The 14,340-nt window shown below is 41.3% G+C and overlaps 3 protein-coding genes across 3 annotated transcripts; 2 read left to right on the top strand and 1 right to left on the bottom strand.

Annotated features, from left to right (window-relative positions):
- The first annotated feature begins 510 nt into the window (after positions 1-510).
- Positions 511-2,901, top strand: msx3 (muscle segment homeobox 3). The gene is made up of 2 exons (XM_061285060.1): positions 511-1,001; positions 1,691-2,901. The coding sequence occupies exons 1-2, from the start codon at positions 644-646 to the stop codon at positions 2,095-2,097; spliced, it is 765 nt and encodes a 254-aa protein (XP_061141044.1). The 5' UTR covers positions 511-643; the 3' UTR covers positions 2,098-2,901.
- A 92-nt stretch (positions 2,902-2,993) lies between these two features.
- On the bottom strand, positions 2,994-5,493 carry znf511 (zinc finger protein 511). The gene is made up of 6 exons (XM_061285059.1): positions 5,243-5,493; positions 5,101-5,177; positions 4,298-4,499; positions 4,005-4,129; positions 3,245-3,469; positions 2,994-3,134 (listed from the first exon to the last, which is right to left on the bottom strand). Exons 1-6 carry the CDS (start codon positions 5,387-5,389, stop codon positions 3,062-3,064), a joined length of 849 nt encoding a protein of 282 aa, XP_061141043.1. The 5' UTR covers positions 5,390-5,493; the 3' UTR covers positions 2,994-3,061.
- A 490-nt stretch (positions 5,494-5,983) lies between these two features.
- adam8a (ADAM metallopeptidase domain 8a) lies at positions 5,984-14,329 on the top strand. Its single transcript, XM_061285058.1, has 25 exons — positions 5,984-6,139; positions 6,231-6,328; positions 6,459-6,532; positions 6,611-6,689; positions 7,584-7,660; positions 8,001-8,205; positions 8,543-8,620; positions 8,720-8,788; positions 9,284-9,453; positions 9,527-9,608; positions 10,101-10,243; positions 10,336-10,513; positions 10,595-10,684; positions 10,798-10,993; positions 11,170-11,251; positions 11,332-11,509; positions 11,577-11,663; positions 11,734-11,818; positions 12,171-12,279; positions 12,366-12,564; positions 12,806-12,853; positions 12,958-13,014; positions 13,210-13,260; positions 13,333-13,413; positions 13,575-14,329. The coding sequence occupies exons 1-25, from the start codon at positions 6,094-6,096 to the stop codon at positions 13,617-13,619; spliced, it is 2,607 nt and encodes an 868-aa protein (XP_061141042.1). The 5' UTR covers positions 5,984-6,093; the 3' UTR covers positions 13,620-14,329.
- The last annotated feature ends 11 nt before the right edge of the window (positions 14,330-14,340 follow it).

Genomic DNA, 14,340 nt, shown 5'->3' with positions numbered 1-14,340 from the left:
TTGCGGCCGGGCAGCTTGTTGTTTGGTGACATTGTACACAATTTACACTGGGTTGGTTTGCATCGGTTTACTAACACTGGTGAATTTATTGTCAAGTGTTGAATGAATTAAGGCTGAATAGCGACGATAACAAAGTGGTCCTTGCATCATTGGATTTTTCAGCAGTCCTTGGAAGAAAATGATTTAACACCCCTGAGCTAAAAGAGTCAGCACAAGAGAGTAAAATGCAGAATATAAACTAAGACACTGTAAGGAACGCCAAATAACAGGGGGCCAAGAGAGCAAAATGCTGAATGTAAAATGACTAAGATACAGTAAGGAATGCCAAAATAACAGGGGGCCAACCCTGTTGGAATGTTCAAGGGTGCAAGAGTGCAAGCTATATGACATTTTTAGGGTCTCAAATTAAGCCCGTGGTTGGACTTGTGCATCACATCCTCGTCATGAGGATGGTGGCCCTATCAGAGATAGCCTGGGTGGAGTCACGGAGGTCCATGACAGAAGAAAGCGTGCGGTATGGTAAGTTGGGAAAGCACTTGACGCGAGTTGGTGCGCGGTCCTTGCATAAAAAAAAAAAGAAAAGTATTTACTGGGGTCAAGACAAGGAAACAACGACGTGGAACGCAGAGGGACATATGGTTGTATGGCACCTCAGCTGTGCGTCATGAATCCTGCGCAGGGATCGCCACCTTCGGCCGCACCGGGGGACACGTTCACGGAGGAGCGCGCCTCCGGGGGCTCCGCATCAGAGCAGCTCAACTCGTCACCTGTCGCCAGGTGTAAAAGCAAAAGTGTGGATCTGCCGTTCAGCGTGGAGTCACTCATGTCGGACCGTACGCAGGCTAGAAGTCAACAATCCTCGGAGCCCAGCGCGCGGGTTGTAGAAGAGGACACGGGGCGCATTTCGCCGGTGGAACTTAATCGGTTCAAAGCCGAGAATGTGGATATCAACGACAAGGAGAGCAGCCCCTGGGTACAGTCTTCCTATGGATCACCTCCCAGTGAGTCTAAGCCTTTAATTATTTACTATGTCTGAAAATAGAAATATATCTATCTGCAATCATTTCAAATATGGAGATCGGGGGCTTACAAGTGAGTCTGTAAAACTTCGATTTGAGCAAAGTTGTGCACCCACAGATTACATCTGGGAATACATAATAAGATAAACAGCATCCTGATTTTATTTATTTTTTTAAACTGTATTTTATAAATTCTAAAGCGTCTTCGTGTAGTGGTTTATTATACGAACGAATGACTATTCTAAAGCGCTGTAATTAAAAAAAATCATGTCTTTTTTGTTTTAATTAACCGAGCCTCAAGTTACACCGGACTAAACTTAAAGTATTACTTTATTATAACACTATTAAAATGTTACCGCTGTGGAAGAAATGCAGTGTGATGCGTGTCTAATATTTTTAGCCACTCGCATTACTAAATAAAGATCGAAATATTTGAAATTGCTTTTATTATCATGCTTGGCAGTGCTACACAGCGCGGCAAACTACAAAACACAATGAAGTAAACAAACGTTATCTCAGTGCCAATTATAATAATTAGCTATTATGTCATTGTTATGAAATGGTGCAGGTGTTGCTAGAATTTTAGTTAAGTGTTCACTGAGTGTAAATATCTCGTTTTTCCACTGCTACTTCCTGATGATGAGATGTTTCATGTTTTTTGTGTCCTCAAGGACTCCCCAGCCCGAGCCACTGCAACCTGCGCAAACACAAGAACAACAGGAAACCCCGAACCCCGTTCACGAGCACTCAGCTGCTGTCCCTGGAGAGAAAGTTCCGCCAGAAACAGTACCTTTCCATCGCAGAGAGAGCAGAGTTTTCCAATTCCCTCAGCCTCACAGAGACACAAGTAAAGATCTGGTTTCAGAACCGCAGGGCCAAGGCCAAGAGACTGCAGGAGGCCGAGCTGGAGAAACTCAAGCTGGCCGCCAAGCCGCTCCTGCCGGCCTTCGCCTTCCCCTTCCCCCTGAGCGCACCCATGGGCGCACCGGCCCTCTACGGAGCTGTGAACAGCCCGCGGCCCGCCTTACCGGTTCCGAGACTATTTGGTGGACCCTATGGGATGTACTACTTGTCTTAACACCGCATTGCATTTGACACTTTGCGTGTGTGAGCGTGTGCGCCTTGCCTTAAAATGACCTCCATGCCACAAGGCAACAAAAGTCAAATCTGATAAAGACATTAATGTGAGAATATTTATTTAGTAGGGAAAAAAATCGCATAAAATTGTTAATAAATATACAAACAGTTAAATAATTGTTATAGTAGGCCTTAATCATCTTACACTTGACTGGTTAATCAAAAATGGACATTTTGGCAGTGTAGTTAAAAAGTAAAACATTGCACAACTTTTAAAATTCCAGTTGTTTTCTATCAAAATTCTATTTCTTGAAAACAATATTTTTTTTAATACCTAAGGTAATATTCTGATGTTGATCATTTGTTTTGGATTTACTTGTGTATTGATGTGCAAAATTTAACGGGATTTACAAGCCAAAAATAATGTTTGATGTGACCTTCCTAAAATTGTAATCCAAAGATATAATATTGTAAGACAGTCCAAGAACATTGCACAGAAGACACAAGCGCTATATTAAGCAATAATTGTACTCAAATTTAAAACGGACGCTGAGCTTTCCATGGACATTATGCCAGTCAACATACCTTCCTTTTGCCCACATTAATAATCTTTACAACAAATTAAAATGCACTTCTAAATTTGTTTTGTTTTTACTTTGCAGTCATTTGAAAAGCTCTTATTAGACAACAGCAGGCACCGTTTTTATCTGTAAATAAAAATTGATGACTTATTTTATACTCAAGAGTTATCAAGTGTATTTTATACTGAAAAAGCATTTTGGGAAATTAAAGTCTATTACAAATATACTGAGGTTGGTTTGTTTTTGTTTTAAAAAGTCAGTTTTGAAGACTTGCAGTAAGAAATGTGCATGTCACACAAAAGACGGTCTGAACGAATGACGTGAGAAAACTATTTTATGTTATATGAAATAATAGAGTACGTAATTGTGATTTCGGAAGCTGTTTCATTTCCTCCTTCCTCTGTGACCTCTGAAGCCTCGAATGGAGCCATGACCAAAGCACACATTAGAAGGAACCCTAGGGGAAAAAAATTAAGCAGGATTGTTCAACTTACAAAAGAATATTGAAGTGGAATTTGAATCCCATCTTGTACAAGTGTAGTTACAAAATGAAGCAGCCATACTGACCTGTAGGAGTATCGTGGTTTCAGATGCTCATCGTTTGTGTTTTGACATGCTGCCATCTCCTCATGTGGGGTGTCTTTTTCAGTCAAGTGGGTCCCTGTCAAGGACACGGGCATCTCCATGGATTCTTCTTGATCTACCTGTTTGGCCTGCTCTTCACAAAGAACCTCACTCGCATTACCCACAACCTCCATCGCTATGTCCTGCTGCTGCTTTGTCTCTCCAGATCTAGCAAAAAAAGTCCAGGAATTTTAGCAGCAAAATATAGTCAAGGGGATTCCCCCTAAAAGAAACAAAGGTTGCACATTATTTTGCTAAGTACAGTGCACGTAAGAAGCGGTTAATGTCACACTTTCTTTTTAACATGGTTTGAGTACAAGTTCTTATATAAAATAAGTCATTGTGATCATGCAAAGAATATTTTCAAAACAAATATCTGACTGTGCACCTTATTTAGCACGTGTCCTTTGATAATATTTAAAAAGTCAACTCTTTTTTTTCACCAAATTCTTCATTATTTCGAGGACTACTTACTTATACTTGTCATTTAATTCTATAAAGTAAATGTTCTTGAGTACAAGTTGATACCCTACCCAACTCTGAATATCAGTATGAATTTTTAAAATAACGGCCCAAATAAAAATATACTTAAATTAGTTGTCAGCAACATGTCATTTGAAGAAAACTACAAAAGAAATTACCCAAAAGTACATAAAGAACATTGCTGCCATCTATTGAGCAAATCAAGTAAGTGCAGTCTCACCCTTTCTCTCTTTTGGCTTTGTCAAATCTGAAGTCTGGGGGGTACTTGTGAATTCGTATCAAGTGGTCCTTCCGGAGTGTGCTCGTCCTGAACTTGTGTGCACAGCCTTCCACCAAACACTGGTACTGTAAATCATGTGTACCATGTAAAGCAGCTTTATGCAGACCAGCTTTTTTTTTTTTTTTTTTTGCTCGTCTATCTTTTATGCTTGACATGCCGAGTTTCAAAACATTACAAATATGGTGGCATTCCTCCATCCGGGACCTCAAAGCTTTAATTCTTGTGTTTCATACCATGTCCTGCCGCTGTGCCAGGACCATGAAGACAGAGTCGTGCCACTCCTGAATGTGAATATCCAGGAGGCGAGCGGTGGGTAATGAGCGCCGGCAGATGGAGCACACGTGTCTATGTAAGGAATTGTAGTGATGCTCATACTCCTCTAAAGTACCGTGGACTGCGTTGCAGCCAGAGATGTGACAGGCAAACTCTGAAACGCTGGAGAAAGAACAAGACAGAAACGTCTTGAACTTGTGAACCCCAGGAAATGAAGGTACTCAACATCAAACTTTTACTTCTTTTTACTATACAGCCTATATTTTCAAACAGAGATATGTGGGACTTTAGATCCATTCATTTTTTTATAACCCTTATCCTCAATAGGGAGCTGAAGCTGATTTTGGGTGAGAGATGGATACACCCTGTGTCTGAACTGGTCTTCAGCCAATTGCAAGATCTTCTCGACTTTTTAGGTGGTAAAACCAGGGACAGCAACAACATGGAGGAATATGAGCCACCAAACATTAATAAAAAATATGCAACAGATTTGGAGGTAAAAAAAAAAAAAAAAGAGAGAACTGTTTGACGCTGTCGGCTCCAAGACTGATTCAGGGTGACTATGTTATGCATATCTTGTGTCAACCTAAAATCAAAAAGCTGATAGTGTTGTTGTTTTTAAATCTCTGTATAACCTGCAAAATATCAAGCAAGGTGTATTATTACAGATGCTATCATGATTTTCCCCGCTTCTTTGGCCATTTGGGGGGAGAACAATCATTGCAGTACTTTTTAAACAACCACATGTGTACAACTGTCACACCTGAGGGTTTGTTTGTCGTCGTCTGCCTCTGAAATATAAAGGTCTTGAAGGTACATGTGTCTTTCAACGTCGCCATCCTGAAAATATAATAACCATTGTATGAACTAAAAGAGTACGGTACATTAGTTTAGGTTGTCATTACCTCAAATAGCTCGTGGTCTTTATGAAGATTGATGAGCTGAGGACTGAAGTTAAACGGGTTTTCCTCGTCTTGCAAAATGTCCTCAGTCGTGCAGTCTGGTTTGTCGCGGTCCCCTAGCGAGGTTGGAAACGATGTTGGTTGTAACATGACGGTTTCTTAACGTGGACGTAGTCAAAAAATTTCGGAACTGTTTTGGTTGCTCCCGTCGCTGATTGATGACGTCAGAGGTCAAACCACCACCCTGCGACCAGCTTAAATCAATAATGTCGTACTTCGCTTTGCCCCTGTTATTGACACAAAAAAACTCATTAATATCAAGCATTTAATGTTTGTTAATATTTTTTATATATATAAAAAAAAATTCAAGTGACAACGGACGTATATTCATTTAAGATGTTTTTTTTTATCAATATGCAGTACATAGAAACGGCCAGTAGATGACAGCAAACACGCTGCTCAATAACTTTGGTCAATTAATTTATTGCTTAATTCAATATTACACGATTACTACGCCCCATTAATGTGTCAGAATTCAGCCGTATCCATAATTTATTTTGTGTGATGATCACCCATTTGAAACCTGTTGCGTTTCCCAGTGTTTTGGTTTTACAGCCAATTTGTAAAGTTTTGCCAAGAAGGATGGATCGGTTCGAATTCTAACTCACACGGCGTTGTTCTAAAAATTAATTTCTAAAGAGTAAAGTTGGGGAACCATTTTTTATAATCCTTTTGCGATTCCTACGCGTCAGAAGGGTTTGGGGAAATTACAACATAGAGGGGCGGAGAGATGCTCGTCTTCGGCATTTTCTCAGACCATTCCAGCTCACAATGACTGCGTCCGTCCAAGCATCATGACCCAGTTTCGAGATTTGATATGGAGTTTCTTCTTGGTGTTGGGTATAACTTTTTTTTTCTTTTTCCTCCATATGTCTCGCTTTGTATTTTCTTTTTTATTCTTTTTTGCTCATTGGAATATTCCTATTTACAGGGAGCGCGTGGACTCTACCTCATGTGATGAAGTATCAAACAGTGACACCTCAGAAGCTAAATAATTTATCTCACATCAGTAATGTTGCCACCCATCAGGTAAGTCACCACACACACACACACACACACACACACACACACACACACACACACAGGCACTCACGCACACTCTTCAGCACAACCTCATTTTCCTCACTCATATACATGCAATATTGTGTGTGTTGTGTAGAAGTATCCCGATGTACTGCAGTACTCTGTGAGGATTGCAGGACAAAATTGCACACTGCACCTTGAGAAAAATAAGTAAGAGAGATTGATATTTGTCCACATTTGTGAACATACTTACATTTGCTGATGTTTCAACCAACCCGATTATTTCAGGGAGCTTATCGGAGAAACCTTCTCTGTGACACATTATTCCGAGAAAGGAACCCAAATAACAGCAATGCCGGGTCTTGAGGTATGTGCTGTTTAATGAAGGTTGTGTGTTTAGAATTTGAATATGTTTTTAAAATAGACACAAAAGGAAGGAAATATATCAGCGTAGGGTAAGGGTGGGGAAAGTTTTTCTTGTCGGGGACCATTTAAAATTTTCAGTCATTTTAATTTCACAGCCTATTCATGAATAATACTGTATAATGTAAAGTTCAAAGAAAGATTATATTATTGGGATTTGTGGGTAAAAGAGTTTCGGGCTTTTGGCAGCCGGATCAAATTGTATCGCAGATCATGCACGTATGGGCCACCAATCATAGATTTCCTATCCCATTGGTGGGACCCAAAAAAGAAAAAGAAAAAAAAAGAAAATGAAAATAAATATGAATAATAGTCAGTTTTACAGTTTTTTGAGTGTTCTCTATTGGTTGTCCTTTGGGACCAACATTTTCCCACAGCCTTTAAGTTGTGACCCACTTTTATAGTAGTTTTCTGTTTTTCAAAAATTGTCTTTGGAAACACGTGATTGCAAGTAATTATATATGTGCATTGTTCATTTCAGTGAACATAATATGTGTTTATGTAAAGACGACTGCATAAAAGTCAATTGTGGCCCGTATTGGTCAAGTACATGATATCCTGTGGCATCATACCCTTACAAAATGTACTTTTCTCCAATTTGCTTCATATCCACCCAAGTGGTACATGATTTGATGTGTGAGCTGTGCACTTTGTGATTACTTAATGACACAGTTCCTTCCTCTAATTTGGGCATCTCGCACAGGAAGTTGATTAGGAATCTATGTTGCTGATTTATCACTTCCCTCTCACTATGACTCATAAAGTGCAACACATCAAGATTGGCATTATGTTATGCTGTCATTGGATGTTCAAATCCGTCTTTTCCTGACATGTTCAGAATCACTGCTACTACCACGGGCATGTCGTGGGAGTCGACGACTCCTCTGCCAGCATGGAGCTGTGCTCAGGATTAAAGTAAGACACACACACACACACTCCACTTCTTGTAATGTGATTGCAAACAGGTTATTGCTACCAAAGCATGGCATGACAAATTTACTTAAAGTCATTATGGCTTGAGACTGCCCACCATGACTCATGTCCACATGTTAAATACAGACTCCACGACAGCCATTTCCTCAATCAGAATTAATAAGATCGAGTATGAGATCCAGATGTCTCGGTCTTCTTAAGGTGCTTTTGTTGTATAGTTCATATTTTCTATTAACAAGACTGAGAAACGGGACTTTAGTTTGACATTAGGGCAATGCTCATCTCTCTCCATCATCTCTAAAGTTCCTCTTTCTCCCTACAGGGGGTTTGTACGCCTCCAGGATCAGACGTACCTGATAGAACCTTTGACCTCACAGCAGGCTGAAGTTCACACTGATGAAGGTCTTCATGCAATTTACAATTATAAACATCTGAGAAGGAAGAGAAGCTCCTGTTCCCATGGGAACACAACCATGTACTATGATCACGTATCGCCTCCGTCTGGAGTGTTCAAGCTCAGTAGTCTGGTAAAGACACGCACAGCATGGACACAGACTGACAGGCACACACTATAAATATACTCCACTGGTCAAACCAGGATCTAAGCATTTTGTTATTAAGTTCAAACTTTAGAGTGTGACTGTCCCATAACTGATATGATGTTGGTCTCAGTCTAAAGAAGGCTGAATCTACAGTGCCTCTGCTGGTTGCAGACAAGTAGCGCACCCAATTTTGCCTCGAGACGCAATTCAGTTCCACATATGTGAACACTACATTACCCACAGCCTGTCAAAAGTCCAACCATCCTACTGTATAGCTTGTTTAATGTTTTTGGTTTTCTTATAAAATGTTCAACTTTCTCAGAGAAGCAGAGGCCAGACCAAAAACGGAGAACGAAAACCCAGAACTGTGGAGCTCGCTGTGGTGGTCGACAACACAGAGGTTTCATTCCTGTTTTTCATATCAATAAAATACTGTATTTGATTTCAATATGCATTCCCACATCGGGAAATTGTACTTATCGAAATGTTTTTCTTCCAGTACAAGAAATTCGGCAATAAAAGGACAGTGGAAGCCAGAGTGCTTGAAATAGCAAACAACGTTGACAGGGTACGTGCTTTTCACACAGACAAAAATAGTCACCACTGTGAAATAAGTTCATTCTAAAATTCACACAACTGTAGATTTTTTTTTCCACGCAGTCTGGGAGATTTCCTGTGCATGCACTCACTGCATTTCCTTTGCGTCTGGGTAGCAGAAATCGAGAAAAAACTGTGCTGATACGACCTGTTCCCTTCAAATGATTAAAAGGAGAAGTTCTCTCACTTAAACTGTGAATCTTAACACTTAAGCAGAGGCGATTCACACACTTTGCAAGTTTGCATATTTTCCAACAATTGGGCCAATGTCTGTGACTCATCAGACTGTAGACCCAACACTGGTGGTCTGTGACAGGATTATAGCCCCAGTATATCCTTGTTCATGTGGTTTGTAGCGCCGTGTCTGACTCACTCTTGAACTTTTCTCCACACACTATATTTACTTATCCATCTTATATACTTTCCCTTTGAATGTGCTCATGTGCATTCTGCTATTATGTTCCAGCTGTATCGTCCTGTGGGTGTCCGTGTGATGTTAGTAGGACTTGATATCTGGTCGTACAGAGATCAAATAGAGGTCAGTTCCAAACCTGAGCAAACGCTCAGCCGCTTTCTTGAGTGGCGCCAGCGGAACCTCCTGCCGAGGTTGAAGCATGACAACGCACAATTCATCACGTAAGACTCAGACGAAAACGGCTTACATCTGCTCTGACTCGGATGTGAAAAATGTTCTCTTTTTATTGTTTAGAGGCTTGGATTTCGAAGGCACCACGGTTGGTCTGGCCAACACAAATGCCATGTGCACGTCAAGCTCGGGGGCGGTAAATGAGGTTGGTGCTTTCTTTTCTTTCAAGTGGTTGTAAGGAATGTCATGAATCGTTGTGCAATGGACGAAATGGGTTAGCCTGCCTATTGATCAGAATAATGTTGTGAAGAGTTGTGCTGAAATGGAGATATGGATTTCCCATAGCTGATGTCATGTTGTCCTTTAGACAGCAACTTACGAGGCAAGACTGACTCAACAGCACATTTGCTGGATGCAGCCGAGTAGTCGAATCTTCTTCAAGATATGATCAATCGAAAACAACCAGTTTACACATTTCCTTGTTACAAAAAAGCTACCATGCTGAATATCAAATGATAGTTACTTCATGTAACTTTGTGAATATTCCTCTCTAAGTCTTCTAAATTGCCTCAACATTCAGTCCCTAAATACACTTGACAGCTGTTTATGGCTTCTCGAAGGATATTTTCTAAATGTGGGTGGTTGTCCGATTTCATATGTTTCCACTTGTCCTAACACACCTCTACTGTGCACGCAGGATCATAACAATAACGCAATTGGAGTGTCCTCCACGATTGCCCACGAGATGGGTCACAACTTGGGCTTATCTCATGATACAGAAAATTGCATCTGTGGTTCTTTGACGTCAAAGAAAGGCTGCATTATGGCAGAGAGTGTCGGGTAAACTAATTTAAGCCTTGACTAAGTCTGATTTGACTGCTGCACTCTCCAAAACAATGATAACATCAGGGCGTCTTAAAATGTTCCTTTAGTCCCGTGCCTCCGGAGATGTTCAGCAGCTGCAGCAAGCAGCAGCTCAACAGATTCCTGGAGGAGATCAACCCAGCTTGTCTATTGGATACACCCTCGACTGGCCGTATTTATGGCGGGCCAGTGTGTGGCAATGCTTTCCTGGAGCCTGGCGAGGAGTGTGACTGTGGAACCGTAGAGGTACGCTGGGCTCGTGCAAATATTTACAAGACCAAAGCGAAACAAGGAAGGTTGGATTGTAATATTCTGCTCACTTCCAAGGAATGCAAGAATCCCTGTTGCAACGCTACTAACTGCAAGTTTAGCGGAGGAGCCCAGTGTGCTGAGGGTGAATGCTGCCACAACTGTCAAGTGCGTCATATACAATCTCCACGTGATACTCCAAGTGCTACTCTGTGGCTGTGACCATTTACAGGCTCGTCAGTTGTGTGTAAATAATCACATTTGTCCATCACCATTTGCAGCTGAAAGCGTCAGGCAGCGTCTGTCGGCCGAAGACGGGGAACTGCGACTTGGCAGAACACTGCACTGGACTGTCTGCCTCCTGTCCTCCCGACGCCTACGCCCAGAACGGCCTGCCGTGCAACCGTGGGAAAGGATACTGCTACAACGGACAGTGTCCGTCGCGGCAGCAACATTGCAAGAGATTGTGGGGACCAGGTAAAACACAGATTTTTTTTTTCCGCATCGGCTCCCTGCGTTCAACCACAAATATATATATTTTTAATTCAGTTGGATTTTTTCTGTATTAGCGGTGAATGTTTGCAATATTTGAATTCAATCTTGTGAGTCCTCTTGTAATGGGATTGTTGAATCAATTTGTGCCTTCTTTATAGATGCGGAGGTATCTGCAGATGCTTGTTACTTCCAGCATGGAGGTTGCAGAAAGAGCCTGTTTGGGCGTCGATGTTTTGGCTCGTAGGTTTTCACACAGTGACATAAGATCTCAGTTTCTTTCTTGGTTTAGTGATGAATTGTTTTGTATTGTTTGGCACCAGAGAGCAATCATGCGGCACACTTTTTTGCACGGGAGGATGGGGGTTCCCAGTGACATCTAGGAAGTCCTTTTACAAAGTAGGCAACGAAGAATGTAACGAGGCGACCATGAACCCAGAAGACAACTACCCTGCAGACCTGGGCATGGTGCCCACTGGTACCAAGTGTGGCAACAATATGGTAAATATAAATATCGCTTTTGATTGTTGCTTACGTGAGCTAAAATGTGTTTTGATCCATCTTTAAGGTATGCTACAACCAAAAGTGTCATGACATCAGAAACATAAGAACATATGGAACCGATGACTGCTCCGCCAAATGCAACAACCACGGGGTGAAAATGTTCACCACACACACATTCAATATTCGAAGCATCCCAAACTGACTGAATGGATTTCCAACAGGTTTGTAACCATCAGAGCAAGTGTCACTGTGATCCTGGCTGGGCTCCACCTTTCTGCGATGTGCTGGAATCGGAGGTGTCGGAAGGTATAGTGCACATCATCTGATTTAATGTCATTAAATGCTATTTTTTCAAATAGTGGCCACGCCTTAAATTCTAGATGATGATTCATAATCCGATGCACAATACACAAAAGTAGGTGAGCTTGATGAGAATATGTTTTTAGTCTTTGCCTTGTTTTTCTTTCGACACTTATTACTTGCAATGCATTCCACATGGAATCAGATAACGAGCTCTTGTGATCAGATAGAAGCAGCGGTATTTATGTGATTTCACGGAATCCCCCTTCGTGCGGACAGTAATGACGTTAACGGACATTCACTGTTGCTTCCCTCAAGCAATGAATAGATATTGATAATGGAACGCGTGTGTTTACAGGAGGAGGACTGGGGCTTGTTGTGACACTGGTTGTAAGCCTGCTCATATGCACGGCCCTTCTCATCGGCGGTTTTATGTGCTGCAGCCGGAAAAGACAACTTCCAAAGAGGTTTGACATTCAACTCTCTCGGCCATGACGGATCAATGAACCCTCGTGTCCTTTTATCTTAGTTGCTTTGTGTATTTGTTTTACAGAGGTCTCCAATCTACCTCAGGACAGACAAATCCTTTATTTCGATCGAGCAATGCACGGGGCAGCCCTCATCTTCGCTCCACAACTATTAGCCAGCCGACATTTGTGGAGTCTTCAGCCGCACAAGTGCGTAAACCGTTGTCCTCCTCCATGCCTGGATCGTCGAAGATGATGTTCAAGCCCTGCAGGACAGCTCCTGAGGTTTGTCGGCTGGATAGCACAGCTTTTGCATTTTCAAAATGTTTTAAAAGCTAACAAAGAACAAGAAGCTGTTCGAAGTTCATACTAAGAGGAACTCCTCTGAGGGAAATGACCCATATTGTCTTCTGAAACCTTCTATTTTCCAATCACTAAGCCAAGTCCATACAAAAGTCAACTCCTTGCATGTGTCTATAAGAAAACACTCATCATCCTTTTCTTTCCACTTCATTGTGTCCTACAGCCCACCAAAAAGAAACCAACTGTACCTCAGCCATCAAATATCCAACAGGTAACGTGATCCAGACGTTAGAACAGAACCCTCACTAGAGCCAATCTTATCTTCTTCATTGTTTGTTTTTACTTAAGCCATGTAATGTTTTTTGTTTTTTTTAGGGTTTCAGGCCACACTTGCAACCACCACCTGTGCCGGGCAAGCCAATTTACTCTGAGGTATATCGAACGGAATCATAAGTTATCAATTGTTATTGTACACTTCTGGAACAAAAAAAAAAGGGCCTTCCCCACAATGTTCCTTCACTATGAGTCAGAGGGAACGTCTGGGTCTCAAATAATCATAATCTATAAGAGGTGTGTCCCAAAATTTATTACAAGATTAGTCTCATATTGACTCGTGATTACTTCCAGGCAAGGCCATTACCTCCGTCCAGACCTTTACCACCACTTGCGTCCAAACCAGTAAGTCAGCAATTAATCACGGACTTCGACAATGTTTTTGTTGTTTTAATATAATCATCTGCCTTCTCGCAGTTCACAACGCCAAAACCTGTCACGCCTCCAGTAAAGCCAAAGCCCGCCTCCGTCCCTCCGCAGCTCCCTCACACTCAGCTGGTACGTATTGAAGCACAGCGGTGCTTCCCGAAATCTGCCACGCCTCATCTTGTCAGCGTCACAGCAGTTTTTTGGGGGGTCCTTTAAAATGCGTTGTGTACACATTTTAAGAGATTGTATTGAGAGAGGCTGATGATGTGTGCTTGTATTTATTTGTGTAGATTTCAGGGAGAGCTGCCCTGACTCCACTCAGCAGACCTAGATGACCAAGGGGAATCATTCCACTTTTGAAATCCTCAGACACTGATGCTTTTATCTCACCTACAAGGATTTAAAAAGAAAGAAAGAAAAGCTCTCAGGAGACGTTGGTGTGAGTTCATGCAAGGACGAGATCCAGCTGAAGGATCGACAACGAAAATAAACAAAAGTGTTTCTTTTTTTTTTAACGCCATGAGGATTGCTGCCATCTGCCTTGCTTCTTTTTAAAACTGTGATTGACAGCACGTATGGCTCCGTCACCATGATGATGACGATGTTTGAAGGGAAACGTCTCTCCTTGTCCTTGATCCTGAGATATGTGAACATTTTATGATTGTACTGCTGATGCTGTAACTTTGTAACATTGTTTTGGTACTAAGAGAAATTTAGGGATTTTCAAATGTGGCACCAACGTGGGCACTTTAAAGATTTTTGTATGAAAGAACCCAGATTATATGACTTTGCCTTGAATCCTTTTATGAAAATAGATGAATGTATGAATTTGTTCTTGATACTTGTCTTTTTGTCAGCACATATTGATTTTAACTTCTCAAGGGATTATTAAAAAAAATTGAATTGTCTATGCAGCAGTCATCATAACATTGTCCCCTTATAAATACAATAATAATAATGACTCATTTCTTGCAACGAGGACTCAAACTTCAAACTGAGTTTCATTTATGTACATGCTTGTGTTTAAATAAAATTACAAACTTGATTTTTTTTTTT

This window comes from Syngnathus typhle, linkage group LG8 (genome assembly GCF_033458585.1).
Source record: "Syngnathus typhle isolate RoL2023-S1 ecotype Sweden linkage group LG8, RoL_Styp_1.0, whole genome shotgun sequence".
Lineage (NCBI taxonomy): Eukaryota > Metazoa > Chordata > Actinopteri > Syngnathiformes > Syngnathidae > Syngnathus > Syngnathus typhle.
The sequence above is the reverse complement of the archived record's forward strand: the minus strand, read 5'-3'. Positions and strand labels throughout refer to the sequence as shown.

What these genes read in the sequence shown, in the direction of transcription:
- znf511 (XM_061285059.1), bottom strand. Translation starts at nt 5,389, where the DNA reads ATGTTACAACCAACATCGTTTCCAACCTCGCTAGGGGACCGCGACAAA. An exon ending in TGGCACAGCGGCAGGACATG is followed by an intron (nt 4,130 to 4,297) that starts GTATGAAACACA and finishes CATGATTTACAG; the next exon opens with TACCAGTGTTTGGTGGAAGG. An exon ending in AAAGCCAAAAGAGAGAAAGG is followed by an intron (nt 3,470 to 4,004) that starts GTGAGACTGCAC and finishes TTTTTTTGCTAG; the next exon opens with ATCTGGAGAGACAAAGCAGC.
- adam8a (XM_061285058.1), top strand. Translation starts at nt 6,094, where the DNA reads ATGACCCAGTTTCGAGATTTGATATGGAGTTTCTTCTTGGTGTTGG. An exon ending in TGTTCAAGCTCAGTAGTCTG is followed by an intron (nt 8,206 to 8,542) that starts GTAAAGACACGC and finishes CAACTTTCTCAG; the next exon opens with AGAAGCAGAGGCCAGACCAA. An exon ending in CAAGAGATTGTGGGGACCAG is followed by an intron (nt 10,994 to 11,169) that starts GTAAAACACAGA and finishes CCTTCTTTATAG; the next exon opens with ATGCGGAGGTATCTGCAGAT.
- msx3 (XM_061285060.1), top strand. Translation starts at nt 644, where the DNA reads ATGGCACCTCAGCTGTGCGTCATGAATCCTGCGCAGGGATCGCCACCT. An exon ending in TTCCTATGGATCACCTCCCA is followed by an intron (nt 1,002 to 1,690) that starts GTGAGTCTAAGC and finishes TGTGTCCTCAAG; the next exon opens with GACTCCCCAGCCCGAGCCAC.